The following is a 25853-nucleotide window of genomic DNA, read 5'->3' on the forward strand; positions in this document are numbered from 1 at the left end:
GTCTTGTTTTCAGTTCCTGTCTGTCTGATTACTGGTTCTTTCTCCACCAGGTGTGCTCTTCAGTATAGAGGTAACATCCACATACTTTGCTGTGAGAAACTACTGGAGAGGATACTTTGCTGCTACATTTAGCGCCTTCATATTCAGAGTGTTATCCGTGTTCAACAAAGACGCAGGTACTGATTGGAGAAAAAGTGTTTATCAAGATGTTGTATTGGTGTGTGAGATACTGGACAATATTGTAATTTTCTCTTCATCAAACATGCACTAGAGGGCGCCCTTATCTCAATGATTAACACTAAGCAAACTCATCTTTTTAGTGACACTGACTTCATGTATGTACTGTAGGCACATTGTGCATTTTCCAAGATATGAGTATTTTTATGCATGTCTCAGGTTAATACAATTTCTTCTAAGAATTTTTACTTGACTTGGGCTGTGTTCGAAATTGTATACTAACATACTGCATACTACATACTGTTCACATTTAAGTAAACTCAAACAACACGTCTTCTCTGCATCACATCGCTGTATCAGTCAGGTGTTACCGGTCTGAGCTACCATCGTATGAAAATTGTTCATCACAAATAAAGCAGCATCACCTCTTCCACTCAATTTAATATTTTCCAGTATTATTTTAAGGCAAATTAAAATGATTAAATGTTTTAATGTTAAATATGTTTCTACAGTACATTATGTATGTGAGCTCCCACGCTTTTACTCTTAAATGTACGTTAACATCACTCGCCATCATTCGTAATTATTTTATCTGATGGTTAATTATTTTAAAGTGTCTGCCTAGCGGTCTCCCATTGGACAGTATGAAGAACCACAATGCATTTTGGGTCGGGTGAGTATGTCCAGTAAGCTCATGTCTCATACTCAGAAATTCTTGCTAATCTAGTATACATCCGGGTATTTCTCGCTTACACAAAATGCAGTTGAAGCGCACTACATACTAAATTTTTCGTCATACATAGTATGAATAGTATGTTAGTATGTCATTTCAAACAGACCCACAGTAACACTATTACCACAGTATACTATTTTTGAAATGCTCAAAGGAGCACTAGTACCTATCCTGTACTTGATCACTAAGAAGTGATTGTATAAATTTCCCCTGTTTGCCTTCTCTTCATCTTCCAGTAACCATCACTGCTCTGTTCAGGACTAACTTTCGCATGGATTTCCCTTTTGACCTGCAGGAGCTGCCAGCCTTCGCTATTATTGGGTGAGCGACAGGAAAACTGAGACAAAGACGTATATATGACATCATCTTTGTGTGTGTGTGTGTCTGCACGGTGTGTGTCCAAACTTCATAATGGACAAGATGGAAAATGCTAATAAGTCAAACTTTATGCAAATGTAGCATTTAAAACATGGAGAATCCAATTACTAGTTCACCATTTCCCTCAGGGGAGGAAAGAGAGACACATGAACACACAGGTATTACAAATGAATAGATGATGGCTAATGTGAAGTTGATTTGTTTCTGCAGGATCTGCTGTGGGTTCTTGGGGGCGTTCTTCGTCTATCTCAATAGACAGGTGGTGCTCTTCATGAGACGACCCAACGCCATGACCCGCTTCCTCATCAAACAGTGAGTCTGTGTGCGTCGTATATGCATCTATTCATTACGTTTTGGTCCTTGTTCCTTGTGTTTTCTGTGTTTTCGTTGAGGATTTTGATTAGTACAGATCGTTAATAATGTTTGTTTCATTAACAAACTTTTTTGTTTTTTTATTCCCCACCCAGCCGGCTGATCTTTCCTGCTGTGGTGACTCTGGTCATCGCCACCTTGACCTTCCCACCCGGGTTTGGACAGTTCATGGCAGGAGAGGTCAGAGCTCACATCTTGTTATCCTTCCTTTCACTCGTGTAAACCAGGGAGAATACAGGGTAGGGCTGTTGAGTAGGGATTGATCAAATTTTATTTTCAATTAAGATTTATGGGAATCGTGTTAAATAATCATGATCTCAATATTGACCAAAATAATAGTTATTATGATTTTTGCCATAATCAAGCAGCCTTAGTGCAGGGCATGTCAATCTGATTGTGCCAGCTACAGAGGTCTGATGAACAAAAAAACGCAGTAAATGCCACCCTACTAAAGCAAACAGCAGTAACTTATCTACATGTTTTAAAACACAACTACACACAGATAATTCATGTCAAAGTACACCTGCTTCAAAAGAACACAGAACAAAGTTGGGGTGTCCAATATCCATCTACAGGCCATGATGTATCATAATCAGAAAGCAAAATCCATCAATCTCTTAGATCTGTTGTCTCTTTGGTATAAACCATCATCACAGACCAGTAGACTTGATAAGTATGAGCCTGCTGTGTTCCCTTTACTGATGCTCCATCACAGGGACATGTCTCTGGTTTTCTGATTCAGACTAGCCAAACAGACTATTGCTTGTTGAAACGCCCTTAGACACAAAACCATGGGAAAATAGGGTCCAGGTGGAAAAATACCAAAGTTACCCTTTAAGTGTGTAAGAAGCTGAAAAGGAATTTATGTTGTTCAAATCTAGAAATCTATTTCTGCACAGTTTAGCCTAAAGCCACATTCTTTTTGGTGTTTAACATAGTGTGACAGCAGGTTAGATAAAGTGTGATGATGTTTTTAATTATTGGGATTAACATGCAAGATATGAGCTGTAAACTCGGTTGCTTCAACGTGAACCAAACAAAAATCTATACTTTAATATTCTGAACACCATCAGCTTATTAATGTGCATCTGTGGCCTTACTGTGATGTCAGTGTCCCTGTTTCTACGTGAGTGGAAGCTACATGCCGTGAGGAGTTTTAAGGTGAAAGCACGGTATCATCAGCTCACCCACCCAGAGCTAAGGGCTAATCATGTGTTTCACAGATGCTCAGAATAGACCAGTTAGTGTGAACCAGGTGTGTGTGTGTGTTTGTGTTATATGCTGTAGTAGGTGCATGTGTATCCACCTGTGTGCATATGTCAGTCAGCAACACCGTAACATGTTTTTTTTGTGCCTCCAGTGCATGTCTTTCACACCTTCATTGTAGAAGTGTCTCACACCTTAATAACAAACTCACAGCATGGTTTTAACACACAGCAGGGAGGTGAAGTGATATCTACATTTAAATAATTTCACTTTAGAAAATAAATCTGTATTTGACAGACTCTTTGCCCCCCTAGAAAGTTTATATATAGCTTTTGGGGAATGAAATCCTTCCAACTTGGTAGCACAGTGCAGAGTGACAGAAGCAGCGGCACAATGAGAGGAGATTAAAAGCTACATGGGTTGTGAACCAGACGTGAACCCACAACTTCAAAAAGGCACAGGAAAGCCTATTATTCCATCCAGCTCCACGGAGGCCAGCAGCAGCCTTTCACGGAGCAGATCCTCGATGTTTCCACTCCCGCTGAACGATGAATTCCTGGACCCGATTCAACCCGAGCTGGAGCAGGAATTAGAGAAATCTAAATGACGTCGGTGTAGTTTTTCCCCCGCAGCGGCGTTATGCAGATGTGGGATGTGCTGCAATTTGAGCCTGAGAGCAAATTCCAAGGCATCTATGCAAATGTGGTGCAAAATGGTTGAAGTGAATTAGTCATTCATGAGTCATCTAAAGAGAATGAGTCATTGGACACGGCCACCCGTACCCGTCTGCTTCCACATTTCTGGATGACTTCCTGCCTGTTTGTCCCACTTGACTTTCTTCCTCCCTTCACTTTTTATGTCTTTACTCTTTACTTTTCTCTTTCGTCCTCCTTTTTCATCCAGTTCCTCCTTGTCTCTTTTCCTCTCTCGTTAAACTGCATCTCTCCTTCCACCCACTATCCTTATTCTCTTGCTCGCCTTCCCTCACTCTTTCTATCCTTCTGTCTTTGACTTCTTCTCCCCACTCTTCATCACCCTACTCTTCCTCTCATATCCCTCCCTCTTCTCTTCTTCTCTTCCTTCCACTCAGTCTCTCTCCATCTCGCTCATTTTTCACCTTCTGTCACCCTTTCACTCCCTCTTTCATCCCTTTCTCTTCCCATCCTTCTTTCTCTTTCCAATAGGGCTGTCGCAATAACCGCAATATTGCAGTAGCGCTCTATTGATAAGCCAACCGCAGTGGATGGCAAGCAAAAGCTTACAAAATCACAATAGGTCCCCTTTAATATGTTTTTACCACTACCCCGATCAGGCATGTGAGTTGCTAGATTTACTAGCCCCACAGGGCATTTTAGTTGCCCCGGGCAATCCTCATTGTTAAGCTCGACTCCCTCTTTGCTATTTCTCTTACCATTCTTGTTTTCTCTTCCCTTTTGCCCTTTCTGTCCATCTCTCTTTGATTTCTCCCACTCTGCTCCACCCTCGTTCCCTCCTCCACCTCTTGCTCTCACCCTAACCTTCATTCCGTACTCCCCCCCCCCCCCCCCTCTGCAGCTGATGCCAAGGGAGTGTATCAACTCCCTTTTTGACAACTTTACGTGGACAAAGATTTCGGGATCTCCTCCTCCAGTCGGTCTGGGCCGCTCCGCCGCCTGGCTGCACCCTAATGTCAGCGTCTTCGTCATCCTGCTGCTCTTCTTATTCATGAAGGTCTGTGGATGCTGGGAAATGTGTGTGTTTGCTGGATTGGATAGGTGTTTGTGTGCAGTTCAAGTGTGTGTCATTGTTTCTCTGCGTGTTTGGATTATGCATGAGTGTGTATGGCTGTATGTGTGTGTCTGTGTCTGTGTCTGTGTCTGTGTCTGTGTCTGTGTGTGCGTGTGCGTGTGCGTGTGCGTGTGTGTGTAACTGGCTCTACCTGACGTCAGCATTTTCGTCATCATCCGCCTCTTCTTCATTAGGGACATTTGTTGCAGGCCACTCATATTGTGTGTTGGTGATGGGGACATCTGTCTCTGTGTGTGTGTGTGTGTGTGTGGAGGGGGTGGGGGGGGGTCTTTGTCTTCCTCCTGTTCTTCCTGTCCAAGGTCAACAGGGCCGGCAAGCTGCCAGCAGTTCTAGCATTCTTATGTTTTCTTGACAGCAGCTACACATGCACACGCACACACACACACACACACACACACACACACACACACACACACACACACACCCTGGAGAGTTCCACTTCTTGCTCTCTCAGTTTTTATTAGCATCGCCGTGTTCACAGATCTGGTGTGGGTGCTGGGTTGACTGCGAATCAGCAGAAAGTTGATGAAACTGTTGGTAAACAATCCCACAGCGTTCACACAGGGGGACAATCATCACTACACACTCTGAATAAACCTGAATACACTTCAACTAAATCACAATAACGAGGCAGCTACACAGACCAACACCAATGCTAATAAGCAGCATGCATCATCTTAGATTTATATGTGAATCTTCAAAACAGCATCATAAGAACAAATCGAGTTAAAGAGAACAAGCAGTGTGATGATGCTCGTAGCATCGGTTACAAAAACTACCAAGGACCAGTCTAGAAGATCACACAAATAACTGATATGACGATGCATAACCTGACAGCCTGCTGATGGGAGTCATAAGGTCTTACACAGGAACTACATGATCAGTGGAATGACCAAGGCCATTTCTTAAGTCCAATCTGAAGTGCAGGAACTGCTTCCTTCCATACAAATAAATGAGTGGTTTCATTAACATCCAGACAATGTCAGAGTAGATGACCTCATCCAAAAGGAACTCGATGACCGGATCAGAATAGAGCTGAGAATAATTACACCCAAACTAAAATGTCATCAGACCCAAATAGAGAGAGATAGCACCAACACTGGCAGCAATGACTTGACTTTTGGACTTGAGGCTTTTGACTTGAAAATACTTAGTACCTTTAAATTAAAATTTAAAAGGATGTTATTTAAAAAGTGTGTGCACGAAGACGATCGACTGCCCGGTACCAGAGGTAACTCTGACAGCGTCTGAGATGTTGGCTTTATTTACTTTTTGAGAGATCCCTTATTGATTTGTTTGGGTAGATGATTTCCTCATACATGGTGGGGAAACTACTGAACTGAACAAACTCAATCTCTATCTTTTGTTGTTTATTGCTGAATCCCCAAAAAGTGGTGTTTTTTGTTGGAATCTGGACTTTTTATTTTTGGAGAAGATTATAGGGACTTGCATTTGATTATCTTACACTTAATTCCCCAGATCCACTTTGTTTGAACCAATCCAACAGCATCCAGTCAAGTTGCAGGAGAAAACCATGAAGAACTAACGTTACGTTGCTGAGCACCAGTTGGCACCAGTTACTCTGTTGTTAAATTGGCATTCCATTTGTACATTTGGTGAAAAGCACATTATGACTTGTTTAGGACTCAAAACTCAAAGTTTAGGACTTGGGACTTGAATTGGGAATTGAGTGCAAAGACTTGAGGTTTACTTGCGACTTGCAAATAATGATTTGGCCCCACCTCTGCAGTTCGATATGCAGTATAACAAGACAAGGAAGACTGAGTTTGCTCCAAAAACCAATGTCCATCTCCTCTTTCCATACATACTTTAGTTATATTGACATACTTGAGTACTTCATACTGTAGACTTTCTTTTCTAAAATGATTCCATGAAGCAAGAGTGAACAACAACTTCAGCACTGGTTCTGACACTAATGCAGTTAGGTTGTCATCTAGTTCTTGTAACACTGATAAATAGCAGTGTAACCACCAAACCAAAGCTATCAGTTTGACTTGAATTGTAATCAAGACACAAACACACGTCTCCAAGAACCAAAGCTGTTTAGAAGTCAAAGGGTAACCCTCCTTGTGTTTAGCCTCCTAACATTCATACTGTTTGTCAGTCTGTCCACCCCCAGTATTGTTCTTCATCAGTGACCAGAGCCTCCGAGTTCAAGAGTTGTAATTAATGAAAAACACAGACAGACAAAGTCTGGTCTCTAAATCCTCTGCGTCCTGACTCGCCTCCAGTCTGTTGGCTGCTTCAGGAAACAGCACCAAGCTGTTGCTGCCTCCTGTTTGATGGAAATATGCAGCTTCTCAAGAGCTCAGGCAGAGAACAGTGAAGAAGTGGGAAACTGGGAAAGCAGATTACTTTCTCAGTAAATACAAAACCAAACTTTTCAGTCTACATGGAAGCCACCTTATGCAGTTCTGTTTACACCAGCATTTACTTGGCAGTCTCTCTCAATATCTGACCAACATGTTGTATTGGTCGGCGTTGTGAGTTTCTGCCAAGTTAAACCATTAAGGAGTTGGTATTGAACTGTCCTTTCTTTGGATTCTAACTGGAGACAAACCAGTCCAAAGCTTACATCTTCCCAGCACCAGAACCTGCTGTCAATTAACTCTAACTTTGACTAGACGAATGGGAATTTAGTAGAAAAAACGTCTTTTTAAAATGGTCCTCCATAATTTGAACTAGATCCACTCTCTCTCATTCGATTTCCAAAATAAGTCAAAATCCATTTGCCTTTTTAGAGTCAACCTCAGTCTGTTTTTCTGCAGTGTCTAAAGTGAAATTAGGCAGAAATGCCATATAAATGATCCTATCAACAGGATATTAAAGCCTGTCACTCAGCGTCACACACTGCATTGGTTTAGTCATGGTGTTTCTCAGAGCGGCTCCCTGTCGTGGAAACTTAATTCAACCAAAACTGAGAGCAGCTGGCTGGTAAAACTCCTCACAACACACACACACACGCACACACACACACACACACACACACACACACACACACACGCACACACACACACACACGCACGGTGTGTTTTTCTGCTTTCCTGTCGCCTTCTGCTGCTGTCAGCCTTTCTTTAATACATACTCAAACACACACTCTGGATCTTCCTCTCTCCCCCCAGTGTTTATGCTTTCCCTATCTCCCTTTGTCCCACACATGATTAGACTTTCTCTCTTTGTTTGTCTGTATTTCTATCCACCTGCAAAACAAACCCTACGAATTTCAAATGAAGTGCTCGTTAGGCTCATTGTAGTGAAACTTTGGCTGTCAAAGTTAACGTGATAATAAATTGTTAACGCAAATTTGTTTTAACGCCACTAATTTCTTTAATGCATCAATATATAATATATATATATATATATATATATATATATATAACTTGCGGTTTTAAAGCTAGAGTGAAGATACTGGTATCATATGAAACTATAAAACCTGATGAATCCATCGGTACCAGCTATGTCATACTAGCTTGTCGTGAAGGAGGTTACAGTTTTTCTCGATTGTTTACACACATTTTCTGAAAGCATGCCTCATACTCTCAGAACTCTACACACAAATCAAAAAACACACACACAATGGGCAAAACCCCTCAATTCTCCTGCAAAATGAAACTTTACATTCAAAACAATGTTATTTCTTCTCAAAATGGTATTTTGTTTTCAAATGACACACACAAACCATCATATGAATAGACATTTATAAGAACCAGTTGAACACTGATGTGCTCAATGTAAAACACTATGATGAATGGAAAACACTTCTTCTCCATTCATCATAATGACTTAGGCCTTTTTTTTTGTTCAGTGTTACACTTACTACAGACAGTACATACATAAGTGTGTTGTAAAATATTTTAGAATATTGTTTTTATACTCAGAACACACAAATACACGGTAACAAATATATTTTATTTCCCCCACAAAAACAATGTACACAGTGTACATCCCAACCAACACAAAGTTGCACATACAGTGGTCTACATACAAAACAACAGAAGAATTTACTGTATACAGTTACAGTAAAAAAAACGAAAAAAAAAAACTATGCTGCATCCTCTCTTCTGTTTCGGTCTGGCCACAGCACCTCATCCACATCACAAGCAATGTTTTCCCTGGCCAAGCAGCGGGGGAAATATCGCTTAGCATGTCGAATCCAGCCATGAAAAGCATCAACTGCTATATCTCCACATGCGTCTTCCATAGCTTGGAGAAGAGGTATACGCGTTTGTGGATTTCGGTCATACACTTTCCATCTCCAGGCAGAAAAGAATTCCTCAATAGGATTGAGGAATGGAGAATATGGAGGGAGATAAAAAACTAAAAAGCGTGGGTGGGCAGTGAACCAGTTACGAACCAGAGCAGCCCGGTGGAAACTTACGTTGTCCCAAATGACAACGTACCTGAGCTGCTCTGGGCTGTCTATCTGATCTGGTGGAATGAGTGTGTTGTGTAGGGTGTCCAGGAATCTGATCAGATGGGCAGTGTTGTAGGGGCCAAGGGTAGGATGGTGATGGTTGACGCCATGGTGGGTAATCGCTGCACACATTGTGATGTTCCCTCCGCGCTGGCCAGGGACTTCAACAATGGCCTGCTGGCCGATGATATTCCTTCCCCTCGTTCGTCTTTTTGTGAGGTTGAATCCAACCTCATCGATGAAGATGAACTGGTGCTCCACTGCAGCCACCTCTAGCTCAAGGACTCTCTGAAACAGACATGGAGTGGTCACTATTGTGAAGCACAATCATTAAGCACAATCATTCTGATTACAATACTGAAATATGTATAATTTATGCAGTGTTGAGAGTATGCATCAATTGTGGGATTGTATAGGACTTACTTGCACATAGTTATATCGCAATTCTTTGACTCTTTCTGAATTGCGCTCAAATGGCACCCTGTAGACCTGCTTCATCCTCAGATTATTTCTGCGCAAAACACGGTCCAGTGTTGATAAGCTTACCCTATCAATATTTTTGAAATATCTCATTGTTTTCTATTATTTTTCTTTGTATTTGCCGTAATGTTATGGCGTTATTTTCTAGGACCATGTTCATGATTTCAGTTTCCTGTTCAGGAGACAGAAGACGTTCCCGACCACCTTGTGTTGGTAATCTTTCAGTTCTGCAATACAAATAGTAAAATACTGTGAATACTGTGTAGGAATACATTTCCCAAATACTTGAAACATACTTTATTTTTACAGTCCTACAGAACAGTCCACAGGCAATACTGTACTACTGTACTCATTGAGTACTGTATTGATATGCAGTACTGCAATTTTCTAGTGAGAGTAGATGTCTTACCTATTCTCATTTCGGAAAGTCCGGATGATGGATGCTACAGTGTGCCTGCTCAAATTTGGCTGTACTCTTTGCCCAGCCTCCCTCATTGTTAGACCATGGTTGACCACATGGTCAACCAAAGTGGCTCGGATCTCATCAGAGATTACGGTCCTTGGCCTTCCTCGTCCTCGTCCTCCCTGTCCTCCTCCTCTTACTCTCACTCCTCTGGCTCTGGCTCTGCCTCTGTTTCCAATGTTGGCATCCATTGCTCCAAAACAGAAGAGCTCACCTGTTGCCCTTTTATGCTAAAGCTCTGATTGCTAATTGTAACACTGTGTGACAGGTGTTTGCCCATGTGATGAGTCAGTGTGCAGAGTAGGGCAATTGACTTTGTAAAGGGGAGACTCGTGGGTACCCATAGAACCCATTTACATTCACTGATCTGGAGGTCAGAGGTCATGGGACCCCTTTGAAAATGGCCATGACAGTTTTTTCTTGCCAAAATGTATCATAAGTTTGGAGCGTTATTTAACCTTCTTCATGACAAGCTAGTATGACATGGTTGGTACCGATGGATTCATCAGGTGTTCTTGTTTCCTATGATACTAGTATCTTCACTCTAGCTACAACCTAAAAATTGCAAGTTGCGTTAATGTGTTAAAGACATTAGTAGCATTAACGCAGAATTATTTGAACACGTTAATATCGCATTAACTTTGACAACACAGTTTATACAGCTTTTAAAAAACCCCACTAGCAGCTTCTTTATTGGATAGTTTTATCTGTCATAGGGTTATTTTTTACTGACTAAGAAAGATGAGTCAGAGCTCATACCTTCATTCTTCAGTCAGACTATGTCTATAACTGTTTTTACTTCCATCTCTGTCTCCCTCTATCACTCATAAACAGGCACCTACATGTCCTCTCTTTATCTTCACTCCCTCTCCACATTGTTCTCTATCAAACAGTGGAGCTAACTGTGTCTCAGTGTTTCTGCTCACATCTATCTCAGGATTTGTGACACTGATGAAAGTGTGTGCCTGTTTTTGTGTGTCTCTGTGTGATTGTGTTTGACTGCCAGGATTAAAAGAGAGAAGAAGAGTGTGAGCGCAGTCCTCTCTGCCATCAGGATAGCAGCCACCCTGTGAGAGACGTGCTAATGAGTTTTTATCTTGTACCACAGTAATTAAGTGCTCAAGCGATGATGACAAACGATGTGTAGAATGGTAATCTGGACTGTTAAAATGGTAATGTAGTGTTGCCCGCCCAATCCCTTCAAATCAAAATGAGAAAGCCCAGTATGTGTCTCTCTCTCAGACACACACCAAAGATCCAGAGCTTGAGTAAAGGTAATCATTATCACTGATGAGCTCTCTGTCTGCAGCCAGGAGCAGTGTATTATTAGAAGAGCTATTTTGAAGTTACATTCTGATGAATACAGACATTGTTTGGAGACAAACAGTGTAAGTGACAGTTGATAGGTGAGTTTAGCTCTAATTTAACCTGCAGACGAGTTTGCATATTAGATTTTTTTCCACTCACACAGCCACACATTCATCTGGGAGCTTCCCAGTACAGCAGTACTGGAGCAGCTGCTGATTAAGTGCCTTGCTCAAGGACAACAAAGGGGATTGGGTCCCCTCCTCCACCACACACAAATCTCCCTGATTCTCCACCTCTCCACTCATCAAGCTGGGACCACATAAGGAGGATTTTTTTCTCCCAATCAAATGCGAACAGAGAGCTCTAAAAGGACTTTACATCACTCCTTTTGATTAAGTGCTTGGTTGATTTTATTTATGGATTATCAGACAAAGAAAACAAAATCTAAAGGATGACATGTTAAAGTGAAAACACTTATTTCCAACATGGTCCCAAGGTGTTAGAAGACAAAGGAAACTCAAGGAAGCACAAGACACTCAACATAAAAACGAAACAAACTTGAAATCCAAAAACACGTCACCACCCTGAGACCCGCTGCCGACCCACTGTACTGTCTTTCAGAGGTTGTAGCAGCTTCAGCTTTAGAGTGAAGGTACATACATCATATGAAACTAGAAAAACCTAAGGAATCCATTGGTACCAACCATGCTAGCTTGTCGGGAAGGAGGCTATATAACATTCCAAACTTTAATTATTGAATTCATGTTTATTTCTGATTTATGACTAGAACAACTGGACAGACAGAGCTGAACATCTCAAACGAATCTTCAGGTTCCAGCTTTCAGATGATGTACACCACTTCTATGTGACATCTACTGTTGACCTGCTATCTGCCCCTAAAGACCGCCTGGACCCCCTAAAGAGACAAAAAATGGTCTATTGTGGGCCTCAGAGGAAATAAGAACAAAATAACTTTCGCAACAAAAAACCAGGACAGCTAAAATAACAATGTCATTGCAAATGTCACTATAAATCTGTTACCCCGTTCCAAAGATGATACTTTTATAAGCCCCTCTCATATTTAAAGACTTGATGTGTAGCGGAAGGCTGTTCTACGACACGGCACCAGTAATAAAGGAAAGTCAGGTAACATTTCTCACTCGAGACACTTTACATGAACGCACAGTGGCCGTGGTATTATAGTTCTGCTGTTTATGAACCATTGTTATCTGAGAACACAGATATTGAAGAGCATACCCATTGATACTATTCTTATGCAACACAAGCAGTCTAATTCAATTAGGTGGGTAACCTGCAGTCACTAAGGAGATATTATTGAACATGAAAACAGAGAAGAGGAAAATAGCTGCCGACCTGTTTGCTCTTGAAAGAGAAGACAGGATTGAGACTTGTTTTCTCTCTGACTGGAGCAGTTTGACAGCTTGTCAAACTGAGAATGGTGACACTGATGAAATTCAGCCACATTAACATGACACGTCCAGAAGGAGAGACACACAGCCTGGTCACATGCTTTTGACCAAATGCCAAGTACTCATGTGACTGATCTCTGATCACTTGAACATGGACATGTACAATCAGATAGAGAAGCAGATACACATAGATAAACATCCATATATGCTCATAAAGACTGTGTATGAAATCTAAAAAATAATTGAAAATTCAAGACTATTATAACCTTGGTATGCATTAACACAAACACACACACCCAGAAAATGATGCACATACACATACTGTATATTGCCATGAATTAGGGAACATGCACACGTGCACACACACATAAGCAACACATGTGAAATATTGTAATATGATGTAAATATTGAAATTTGTATATGATCATTTCACTAGTATGTGCTCAATTTAACTAACATACTCTTGGCAATGATTATGTATTCTGACTTTTTTCAGCAGAAAAGCCTAACCCAGGACAGGAGTCGCAAATTAGCCTTCGCTAGATATCCTATATGCATTATGCAACACTTCTGTATCATGTTATTGTAATTGTGTTATTGTTTTTTGCATCGACCTTGACAAATAAATGAATAAATCAAAACAGAAATATGTGAATCAAACGATGACTTGACTCAAACATGGCTTGCTGGTTTATATTTTGAGGCTGTCCTCAGATGGTTTCTAACATTGATTCGAGGCTGTTCTACCGCTGAGCTAAAGCACACTTTGTTTTTATTTTCCAGTCCAAACAGTGTGTCACGTTTCTTGTCTTGCAGTTCTGGATGTCCGCTGTGGCCACCACCATGCCCATTCCATCTGGGGCTTTCATGCCTGTCTTCATACTGGGTGAGCCTTTATATACTGTAGCTGGGGTTGCATGACGATGGCTACAAATGAGGATTATTTTGGCATAGAGTATGTGATTAGTGTTATTAATGATGTGTGTTTTAGCAGTTTTTGCACTTATCAGTAATGTTTTGACATTATTCAATCATTGCAGTAATACAGAAGTTCTGCCATTAGCAGCTGAAATCTTGAAATTTGCTGAAGAGTTGTGCAATTAGTTGTGCTGCCAATTAGTTCTATCTGAACAGACAGATTGTATGTTCCCAAAGTCCTTGTTTCATTAACTTTCATATGCGATATCAGAGCCTCATTATTCAGATCAACATTTTAGGAATCAGTGTTTATTTGCAGTAGTTTGCAGTTCATCTGTTGTTTTAGTGGAGTGAAATGCTTTGGAGCGTGACCTTTACCAGTGCTTCACTTTAAAATATTCATCATTACCAGTCGCAACTTCAAATGACTAAACTCCGCTCTAGACGTGGTGGGTCGTGTTGTGTTTTGTATGTCTTTCTGTGGTTTTAAAATGTGGCCTTGTGCACCGTCACGCAGCACAAAACATCAACATTTACCAAACCTTTAAATGAGACCATTACAGGGGCTTCATGAAAACTGAAAAGCACTGCAAACATCACTGAAGGGATGTGTTGGACATAATCATGTTGGATGTGATTCCTTCATTAGCCTCTCCACCGTCTGCTGTCACTAGAAACACTGATAACTCTCGTTCGGTTTGCTCTGCTGATACACATCGAACATTCCAGACAAAGAGAGGCTGACAATCTTATTGGTGATATTCTTGTTTGTCTTCATTATTCATACAGATGTCTCCGAATGAATGTGATGAATTATTTCATTGTAAAATGCCACTTCGAAGTACATCTTTTATTTTGAAAGTACTTTTAGCAGTTTGAAAGGTAACTTTTTAACTTTTCTTTCCTCCCCTAGGAGCTGCATTCGGCAGGCTGGTAGGGGAGATCATGGCGACCCTGTTTCCTCATGGGATTGTGTTTGATGGCATCCTTTACCGCATCATCCCTGGAGGGTACGCAGTCATTGGTTAGTCTCCCTCTCCTCCTCTTAGCTACCCTTCTCTCCGTAGCAGTGTGCACATGGAAAATGAGAGAAAAAGTCAAATGTCCTGGAAATTCTTGTTGTTCTGGAAAATTATTTCAAAAGTCTCCTATTTTCCTTTAGCTAAGAATTAACATGGATAACATTGCCATCTGAGAGGGGGGGATGTTATAATAATAATGATAATAATAATAATAATAATAACTTGGATTTATAAAGCGCCTTTCAAGAAACCCAAGGACGCTTAACATCGACATAAATAGACAAACGGAACATAGCAGTAGCTAGAGGCCGTAGGTTCAAATGGTTAACATGTTTGGTTCGGTTGCTAAAGTTGATGTGTTTGCTAGCTTGTTTTGCCTACGTCTGCAGGTGTGTTTTATTCTATGATCAAGTTGTCATGATTTCTCAGCACGTAAGAGATGATTTCATAGATCAGTTGTAACCATAGACTGCACGTTTTATATCAGACTTCCACAGAGAGGAGCATGTTAGTGTATGGTGTGATCCCTGTCTGTCATACCAGCTAGATCAGCACTGAAAATATTGTGGAAAAGTCCTGTAGAATGATCTCCAGAAGAGAGTGGGAACCCTGCCTTAGCTTTATCATATGTTAGCATATTGACAACTTTTGTTCACCTTCCTCCAACCTCCAATTATGACCAGTTGTTGACGAGGCAAGACTAACACACAGGGGCCATTAGACCTAAACAGTATGTAATGTTATCAAGATACAAATAATCATCAATCACTGCATATCATCAACGCCTCACTGCCAAGCCTTCCACCTCTTCCTCCTCCTTAACTGTCAATCATGTCCTCTTCCTTCTCTCCTGTCACTTCTTTCTCCTCCAACTTGTCCTCCTCCTCTCCTGTCAACCTCCCTGGCCCTCTCGTTGTCAAGTTGTCCTCCCCACCTAATCTTCCTCATCTCCCTCCCCATCTTTCTCCTCCTCCTCCTCCTCCTCTCCCTCCTTTCCATCAGAGCACGTGGCCACTTTGCTCTGACAGTTAAATGTTACAGTGGGTTCCCTCTGCTGTCCTCACCTCAGCCACCGACCCAGAAACGTGGCCTTCCTTCGATCCCCCTCATGTTGCCCGACAGAGCCCACCCCTCCTCTTTCTCCCATCCTCGTGTGACTCCTTCCCTTCCCACTCTGTCCTTTGTTTCACCCTTTTCATCCTTCTCTCTCTTCAGTATTTTTCTTTTGACCTTTGTATGCTTCCTGTCGCCCCTCACATACCTTCTTATTATCTAGTTTTGCTTGTGAACCCTCATTGCTTCCTCTCACTGCCTTTCCCTTTTCCACTCAGCAGTCTTTTCTTTTCTCCCCATTCCCTCATCCACTCTCTTCTTCCTCATCTCTCCTGCATTTTTTTCATGTTTATGTTTTTTTCTTTTTGATGTGATTTTTCCTCAAGTCAAGTCAAATTTAATTACACAGCCCGATATCACAAATCACAAATTTGCCTCAGGGGCTTTACAATCCGTACAGCATCCGACACCCTCGCATCGGATATCTTTTTATCTTCTTTTAACAAGACAAAATTTAAGAAACCTCGGGAAGAGCAGCTTAGGAGGGATCCTCTGGCAGGATGGACAGCTGAGAGAGAGACGTTAGTACCACACTGTTGGCTGTGTCGTCTTTCTAATGACGTTTTTTCACAGTCTGATACTTCAACAGTTTTATAACAAACTGATGTTAAATGTTTTAAATCAACAAACATCATCTGTGTGATTCATGGTGCAATTCAAACAGGATCAAAAAATGATTTGTCCTTCGCCGTTGACTACCGTTCATATTTTTTACAACATAAGGTCCCATGGGGGTCCACCGGAAGGGGTGGGACTTTGCCTGTCTATAGATATTGTGTGTACAGAGTAACCGCATAATGAAATTACAACATAAACACTCCATATGACAACATTGATACATATAATGTGAACATACGGTATATGAAGGGATGGATCCAGGAGGATGTCAAGCAGCTTCCAGGCGTCGCCAGCCAGACAGAGCCTGAGCAACACGACGTCCTCTCCACCATGTAACCTAGAGAGAGGACAGGATACACAAACACACAAGAAGCAATCTGAAACACATCATCCACACAGTGAGGAGACAAACAAGTATACAGTTCCTCCTTCATTTCACCTGCCCACAATCTTTTCTCTCTTTTCTCCTTTTTTATTCTATCCATCCTTTATATTTTCTTCCTGCCTAAAATATCTCTGTCTGTCTTTCCTCAACGTCCTGTCGTCCTATTAAATGTTCACGTCTTGTTTATTCCCTCTGTCCTGCCTCACAACTTTTTCCATTCTCATGTTTCTTCTTACTGCTGTCTTTCTCTTCCTCCGCCCTCTTTCTTCTTTAACCTCCATCCTTCCCTCCTCTTTCCCCCCACCCTCTCTCCTTCTATATCCATCCTTCAACCTCCGTCTCCCACGTCTCTGACAGGAGCGGCAGCTTTGACCGGGGCTGTGACTCACACGGTGTCCACGGCGGTGATCTGCTTTGAGCTGACAGGCCAGATCTCCCACATCCTGCCTATGATGGTGGCAGTAATCCTGGCCAACATGGTGGCCCAGGGCCTGCAGCCCTCCCTGTACGACTCCATCATCCAGGTCAAGAAGCTGCCGTACCTGCCGGAGCTCGGCTTCGGGCACATGAGGTTCGTGCTGATTGCACACGGCAGACATCAAATGGTCAACACTGATTGGCTTTTTAGGAGATGGTACTTTATTGCGTCGTTTTTGCATCTTCGCAACCTCAAAGTGATGTTCTGAATGCAACACACACCCGGCTGAATTAAGACCATTTGTGAACAATTATCCGATTAATATAAAATGAAAAGTACCTGCAGAAGAGATGTTATTGTCACAGAGATGTAAATGCTAACCATGGTAGAAATGTTGTTTTCAACCTTGCAACTGTCGCCAGGCAAAAAAAATAAGGGGATCTTTTTTAAAAATATGAAATTATGTGCTAAGTGAGAGGATTTTTTTCTTACAATTTCAGATCAGGGAACATCTAATTTGTCCTTCCAGTTAATGATGAAGGGTCATTTGTTTGTGCAGTGCTCTTTGAGGGTGCATTTTTACTTTATTTGCACATATTTCTTTAATGTAAGTAAACCTACGTGTTGACAAGTTGTTTCAGTCCACCACCATCTGTGTGTCTGTCCTACAGCCAGTACAACATCTTTGTAGAAGACATCATGGTGAGAAAGGTGAAGTTTATATCGTCTCAGTCCACATACAGAGAAGTCAAACTGCTGCTGGACTCCTCCTCGCTCAATTCAATCCCTCTGGTCGACTCAAAAGGTAAAAGAGTTCATTGTGAATTAAATCTTAATAGTTGGCAAAAACCTATAAAAGTTAATTTTCTTACGTCTAATCCAGATTGAACTGCCATCATCTACTCTCTAAACTATACAGAACCAAATGTTAGTGTCTAGGAGAGAACGTTTTACCCACTTAATGTTTGTAAAGGATATTTTTGTCAAAGTGTCAATGAAATCATGAACATGAGCATGGCAGGAAGCCACTGTTGAAGTCTGTGTGCTAATAATTCTTCCTCTTCCTGCTTCCAGATTCTATGATCCTATTGGGCAGCATCGACAGGTTGGAGCTTCTGGCTCTCTGTGATTGGTGGTTGTCACCAGAGAGAAGGCTCCTGATGCAGGTGAGGACAGTCAGAGACCACAGGATTGTCATTTGGTGTTCAGTGTTATACATACTTTATATGTACACTGCAGATTACATCCTGTGGACTATTTAATTATATGTGTTATATAAAGACAAGTATGCAGTTACAAAAGTAATTGTTAATGCAATAATTGCATTATCTTGACCTAAATAGCAAAATGGGTTATGTTTATTTTTTAAGATAAGATAAGATATTCCTTTATTAGTCCCGCAGTGGGGAAATTTGCTTGAGTTCCTCTTGTTTTTAGCAGAAGCTGTTTTTGCCCATGTTTCCATAAAGAGATAGACCATAATGCCAGACAAAAATTAGGGATTTAAATACCCTTACTAGGATCTTATCCTACCCTTAGAGCTCTGATTCAGATAAGGAAAAAAATCCATGAAAGGAAAACCATCTCCACGAAACTTGTAGTTTCATTCTTTGGTGTATTGGTGCATTACACAAACATAGTAAGAGAAATTAAAAATAAAAGCAAGTATTGCAAAATTCAAGAAGCATAGATATAGAATAGAATAAAAATACAATAAAAATATGACAAAATACTATTAAAATATTTGTGCACGAAACATAAATATAGTATAGAAAAAAATACAATAGAAATATGCAAACAATACATATATATAAAATAGAATAAAAATATGAAAAAATACAAAAATAATATGCACAAGAAACATAAATATAGAATAGAAGAAAAATACAATTTAAAATATGAATAAATACTAAAAAAATATGTACAAGAAACATAAACATAAAATAGAAGAAAATACAATACAAGTATGAAAAAATATATTTAAAAAATATGTACAAGAAACATAAATATAGAATAGGAGAAAAACTACAATAAAAATATGAAAACTTACTATACAAATATGTACAAGAAGCATAAATATTGAATAGAAGACAAATACAATAAAATATGAAAAAAATATGTACAAGAACATTTTATTTAGAATAGGATAAAAATAAAATAAAAATATAAAAAAATACTATAGAAATATGTACAATATTTCTGAATTAAAAATGGAAGAGCTGTGCAGTTTTTAGAAGTGGTAGTTTTGTGCAAAAATGTTCAAAACACAGTAAGAAGTGTAAAAAGAATATGCAATGTACAGATATATTATCTCAAATATGTGCGTTAATGCATATAGACAGATCTAGTGTTGGCTAATGTTTACTGTAAGCTGAAATGACCTTACACGAAGAGGACAGATACATGCAGACTGGAATATCTAAAAGTAGAAATGTAAACATTGTAACAAAGCTGCTGCAGTTTGTTCTTTTAGTGTTGGCTCCACTCAGGAAAGTCAAACAGACAGATGTACTGCATTTCATCAAAAAAGGCGAAACATCAAATCTCTGTGAAATGATGTTCAAAATGAGTGAGGTAGTACGACTTCAAATAAAGCCCAGGTGTTTAAACACAGTGTAACAGTACAGTCTGTATTGATCTGTTTACCTGGGTTTGGATTCAGGGTCAGAGCCTCCAGGAGCAGAACCAGTCTCAGAAACACAGCTGGGAGTCCTTCGCCTTCGTAGATGAAGAGGAAGAGGAGGACGGAGAGAAGGTGGGCTCTGATTTGGTACAATTGTTTTAAAGCCATCAGTGTTTTTTTTGTCCTGTGGGGTATCCTGAAAGATTGATAATATGTTTTACTGTAGTTTTATGTTTTGGTGCTGGCCACCATCATTTTTGTTGCTGTAACTTTGCTGCTTTGTAACTTCAATTTGAATGCCAGAGGTTACCTTTTATTTTTACCATCATTTGTTTTCACTTTAAACCATTTTTATCTCACCTTGGAATAAAACATCATTTTATTGTCCAACACCTTGTACCTTTTTGTTTTAAAAGGTGTTGTATTGATAATGTGTGCGGTCTGCAGGGCAGCCCGCTGCAGGAGGAAAGGAATGGCCCCCTGCCTCCTCCAAAGCCTCAGGAGCCTTCCTCAAACCACACTGCTTCTGTCCCTGGTGAGCTGAAAGGACTTCATATTCCTCAGTACATTTTTAATATTTGATATCTCAGTGGAGGTGTAATAGTTATACATTATCTCTGCACTACAGGAGAAGGAATAAATGGAATCCCCACAATCTTAATAGGATGTGATAAACACATTGAGGACTTTCTCCAGGTTAGCAAAGGATAAAGACCTTATAATTTGCCGTCTTTGTACCATCTACGTGTGAGACTTAAAATCAAGTTTCTGTTGTCCAGATTAATGTAGAAACAAACTTTGTGGGACAATTCCAGTTGGTGCTCTCTCTTCTTTAGCTTTGTTACACTCGTGGAGCTCTGTGACATGGAGTCGAGGCTGGGCAGTGAAAGCCTTATGGGGCTTGTCATAGTAATATTGATTCTTTCAGACAAGTTTTGCTCACTAGGGTGATGTAATGAGATTTATTCTTTGCTCTGTCTCTCCTACTTCTCCTCAGAAAAAAATATGTCAACTGATATGACTAAGCATTTAGTCTGAGCCCAGATGGTCTATGAAGATCACCAGGTTCTCGTACTGTATGTGTTAAGTACATCAGTGTCCAGAGGATCCAACCTCTCGTTGGTGTTTATAAAGAATGAAAGGAGAAGCCATGGGAACTAATCTGATCATAAGGAACTGGGTTAGTTCATAGAATCTGTAGAACAACAGCAGTAACCATGTAATGAACCTTTTTATTTGTGAAGTAAGCTAAAGGTACCCTGTAGAGTTTTTGACTATCGGCGCTATTGAGCCATGTTTTGATATTCTGGTCACCATTTTGTTGAATCTTATTACTCCGTCTTGTACAAAAGGACGCTCGCACAGTGTTCCCCTAGGATGGAGTTGTAGCAGCGGAGCTGTTGGTTTCTTCACAAGCAAAAGTTTCTTTTGTGCACTCACAAGGCGCACCCTGCCGGGAGGTTTCTGTGTGTCTGCCGGCACCTGAAGGGCTCTTGAGGCCAAAGTACATACAGTACATTTGTGCACAGTAATGAACAGGGGAAAAGTCTGTCTAGCTTACATATGAGGTGGCTCAAGATTTAGGAAAATACACTTATTGAACATAATAAAAGTAAAATCTTGACATTTATTGAACAAAAAATACATTATATCAAAAAACATCCACTATATACACTGTTGTATTATCAAACAGTGTTAATTTACTTAATTGTAATGACATTTTCAATCATAAAATAACTTACAGTTTCTGTAAGGGAATCCTATCCAAATAATATATAACGTTAATATTAGGGCCATCAATCGATTCAAATATTTAATCCCGATTCATCGCGTGATTGTCCATTATTAATTGCAAATTAATCGCACATTTTTTATCTGTTCAAAATGTACCTTAAAGGGAGATTTGTCAAGTATTTAATTCTCTTATTAACATGGGAGTGGACAAATATGCTACTTTATGCAAATAAATGTATATATTTATGATTGTAAATCAATTAACAACACAAAACAATGACAGATATTGTCCAGAAACCCTCACAGGTACTGCATTTATGATGAAATAAACCCGGTCCAATCAGAGTGACCTGTGCCAGACACTCAGAGTTATTTGCAAACACTTGATCTGAACACAACCAAAAGAAAGTGCATGCTTTTTAACAGTGACCTAGCCCTAACAGTATAACACAGTATACAAAGTAATAATATATCAAATTGCTTTTTTATAATTAAAGAAAAAATCCAATAAACCGATATGTATTTGTATGAATATAAGACTGTATGTATGTATAGTATGTATGTATGTATGAATGTAGCTTTGTTTGTGTGTAAAATATATATATATTCTGGGAAACAGATTCTTCTTGGTGCTGTTCTGTTCCACCATGTCACAATGACAGATATTGTCCAGAAACCTTCACAGGTACTGCATTTAGCATAAAACAATATACTCAAATCATAACACGGCAAACTCAACAGCTGTCAGTGTGTCAGTGTGCTGACTTGACTATGACTTGCCCCAAACTGCATGTGATTATCATAAAGTGGGCATGTCTGTAAAGGGGAGACTCGTGGGTACCCATAGAACCCATTTACATTCACATATCTGGAGGTCAGAGGTCAAGGGACCCCTTTGAACATGTACATGACAGTTTTTCCTCACCAAAATTTAGTGTAAGTTTGGAGCGTTATTTAACCTCCTTCATGACCAGCTGGTACGACCTGGTTGGGACCGATGGATATGAAGCGTCAGTAGCGTCCGCTGCTGCTGCTTGCATATAGGGGAAAACACTGTAGGCTATGCGACAGACATTCCTGCTGATCGACACTATCCCACTTGACTGACAGTTTGCAGCAGAAAAGCACCAAGAAATGCTAACAGCTACTCATGTCCCTCCAGAACTATCTATTTTATGAATTGGTCAGCCTTTCACACTGTTCACCAAATTGACTAAAACAAGTTTGTTTGTCTGTGCCCTCAACAGATGTCTCACTATTGTAATTATTAACTTTGCAACCCTAACAGCAATGAGGGAAGGGTTGGCAGCATGTTCACTGCAAGTAACCAGATGGCGTGTGTGTATCTGTTGTGGCACAGTAAACTTCTCAGTAGCCGATCACACACAACAGTCTCCCAGTGAAATGGTATCCAGGCAACAACAATAAGGAGTTGCATGGGTTGTCTCTCAAAACCTCTATTTGCAGTTTGGTTATTTTCTCCCACAGCTTAAGTCTTTCAGAAAGCTGCATCTGTATAATTTAGTGACCTTAACCCACTGCATATCTCCTCTTTCACCTCTCTCTCTCTCTCTAACTCTCTCTCTCTCTGCCAGAAAAAGGACCTCTACAGTCTGTGAGGGAAACACTCAGGAATCTCTTCACCTCCAAGAACAGACAGACGGAAGGACAGTCGCAGGTGTGTGTGTGTGCATTTTTATATTGCATGTCTGTCCATTCCTGAGCATAATTGTGTGTATACTTATACAATCAACACGACCTCATACCTAAATGATGGAGTAGGTTGTTTGCCAATGACTCCCAAAATTACATATATGACTGCTCTGTTTAACGTTGTTGAACAAAACTACTTGGTTAGGTTTAGGCAACAAAACTACTTGGTTAGGTTTAGGCAACAAAACTACTTAGTTAGGATGATACGTATGGATACTACTTTACATACATGACGCAGTGTGTGACGTGGTAATCTCTATCAACAGATTCTGCATTCACATGTGGAATCTGTAGACAACGGGACAAGATTATGGCATCGGAAGCGTTCTGCTTACATTTATAGTCTAAATAGTGTTGACCAATCATGTTCGAGTAGACTTTGATTACCTGCAGGCTATCGTCTGACGATGATTTAGCTTTTTATTAGTTTAAATTAGCTAGTAAACTGGCTACTTGGGCGGCTGTGGCTCAGAGGGTAGAGCAGGTTGTCCACCTATCGGAAGGTCGGTCGTTCGATCCCCGGCTGCTCCGGGTCACATGTCGATGTGTCCTTGAGCAAGACACTTAACCCCAAATTGCTCCCGGAGGCATAGCCATCGGTGTATGAATGAGTATTTAGATTAAATCCTGATGGGCAAAGTTGGCACCTTAGCAGCCTCTGTATGAATGTGTGTGTGAATGGGTGAATACTGACATGTAGTGTAAAGCGCTTTGAGTGGTCGAAAGACTAGAAAAGCGCTATATAAGTCCAAGTCCATTTACCAAGTCCATTTACTTGGGAAAGAATCTGGTCATAGACGTCGTCTCTCAACTCCAACTCCAATCTCGCATCTCAAGTTGCTAATCAGACTGTAAACCAATGGTTCCCGAGATTAGTGACGTGGTAACTTAAAATAACTCAACGTATAAACTTTTGGTTTCACGCGGGACATGAACAGCGGCCTCCTGGTTGAAAGTCTGGTGTTTTTCACCCATCCATTCACACCGACCCCCTCCCTACACGGACTTTGTTGCTCTTTATACTTCGCCACCTAACTTCCTCCTTTGCACCCATCAGAATTACTTCGGCTACTAGAGGTCGCCGCCTAACAACATCAAATATTGAACTTTTATTATATAAACTATTAACCTCTTAACAACCTGACAGCCCGCCTGCGTGCCCGCCTGCTGTTCTGTCTTTCAGAGGTTGTAGTGGGCTCAGTTTTAAAGCTAGAGTGAAGCTACTGGTACCATATGAAACTAGGAAACCTGATCGATCCATCGGTACAAACCATGTCATGTTAACACTGATGAAACACTCCAATATTACGCTAAATATTGGTGAGGAAAAACTGGCATGGCCATTTTCGAAGGGGTCCCTTGACCTCTGACCTCAAGATCTGTGAATGTAAACTCTGAGATGAACATAGTAAAAACTGTATCTTGTTAGATAAAATCGATGTTGACAAACTGCATAATTTGCAGTTGAAAAAAAATAATAAATCGCAACATGGCATATCGCAAAATGTTTCAAATGGCATAAGATGGTATCATGACTTCAGTATTGTGATAATATTGTATCATGAGTCCTCTGTCGATTCCCACCCCTACTGAACAGTTTGTATACGATAGATGCATTAACATTGTGTCTCTACTCTGTATGTCATGGTGGTAATCTTGCTCACTAACATCTTTGTATGTTTCTACATGTCTGCGTATTTTACGTCTTTGTAAACCTTTATGCCCTTTTCTCTGTTCAACTATTTAGGGATGTGTGGAGTGTTCTTAGTAGCCAAGAAATGTTCCCTTGTGTTATGAACCATTGAAATGCAAATAACCACCCATCCTTTTGGCAAAGCCATCCCAAAACCACATCCTCACACTGGCACCGATAGGGATATAAATATTTATCCATTATTTTTTTGCAGGGTGAAGTTTTCATTATGGGGTCTGCTTTCTATTCAGGCAGATATACACTTATCTGATTGACAGACGCACATGAATACACAACTGCTTCCTCATCCTCAGACAAACTCCCTGAAGTCGAGCATCAGGTCTCTTTCAGCCTTCTCATATGGAAATGGGGGAGCCAGATACTGGAGGTAGAGTTATTATTCGGCTCACAGGGAAAGCAATACATGTCATCTGTTTACACGAGCTGGAATGAAAACCACATTGGAAATAAGCATATGCTTGTAAGCTTGCAAGATTAGAATTTGATTTCTGTTGTGCCTACTGCGGTGCCTTGTGTATTACCAGTCTGATTTTCTATTATGTTTTTGGATTCAATCCTATTCCTGCATGGGGATTGTTTTTACAGCAGCGAGCTACAACTCTACTGCCCTGAATATCAAATAGACACAGCAGGAAATTGCCACTAGCAATGAAGCCAAACCATGGCTGAATTCTGGCTGTGAATCAGGTATTTGTCTACTTTACCAGCTACTGCTGGCAGGTAACCACACACTGACCTTTAGAATATTATAATATTAGCTGCACTTAGTGTAACAGTGGCAGCATCTTGGTCATTCTTGCATTAGAATCATTGCTGGGTTGCAGT

General features: G+C 40.5%; 1 protein-coding gene across 3 annotated transcripts in view; it reads left to right on the forward strand.

Moving 5' to 3' along the window:
* The window catches only part of LOC141754063 (chloride channel protein 1-like), a 51565-nt gene that overhangs the window by 15551 nt on the left and 10161 nt on the right, over positions 1 to 25853 (forward strand). For 2 of the 3 annotated variants that reach the window (XM_074612867.1, XM_074612869.1), the window contains 13 exons: positions 51 to 176; positions 1147 to 1231; positions 1499 to 1600; positions 1756 to 1840; positions 4421 to 4576; positions 13587 to 13656; positions 14602 to 14712; positions 17184 to 17397; positions 17916 to 18049; positions 18319 to 18410; positions 19907 to 19999; positions 20315 to 20402; positions 23197 to 23279. In XM_074612867.1, the coding sequence (XP_074468968.1) occupies positions 51 to 176; positions 1147 to 1231; positions 1499 to 1600; positions 1756 to 1840; positions 4421 to 4576; positions 13587 to 13656; positions 14602 to 14712; positions 17184 to 17397; positions 17916 to 18049; positions 18319 to 18410; positions 19907 to 19999; positions 20315 to 20402; positions 23197 to 23279 (1439 nt within the window). The remainder of the gene's footprint in view (positions 1 to 50; positions 177 to 1146; positions 1232 to 1498; positions 1601 to 1755; positions 1841 to 4420; positions 4577 to 13586; positions 13657 to 14601; positions 14713 to 17183; positions 17398 to 17915; positions 18050 to 18318; positions 18411 to 19906; positions 20000 to 20314; positions 20403 to 23196; positions 23280 to 25853) is intronic. The other variant, XM_074612868.1, reaches the window with a different exon arrangement.

Source organism: Sebastes fasciatus, chromosome 17 (assembly GCF_043250625.1).
Source record: "Sebastes fasciatus isolate fSebFas1 chromosome 17, fSebFas1.pri, whole genome shotgun sequence".
NCBI classification, from domain to species: domain Eukaryota; kingdom Metazoa; phylum Chordata; class Actinopteri; order Perciformes; family Sebastidae; genus Sebastes; species Sebastes fasciatus.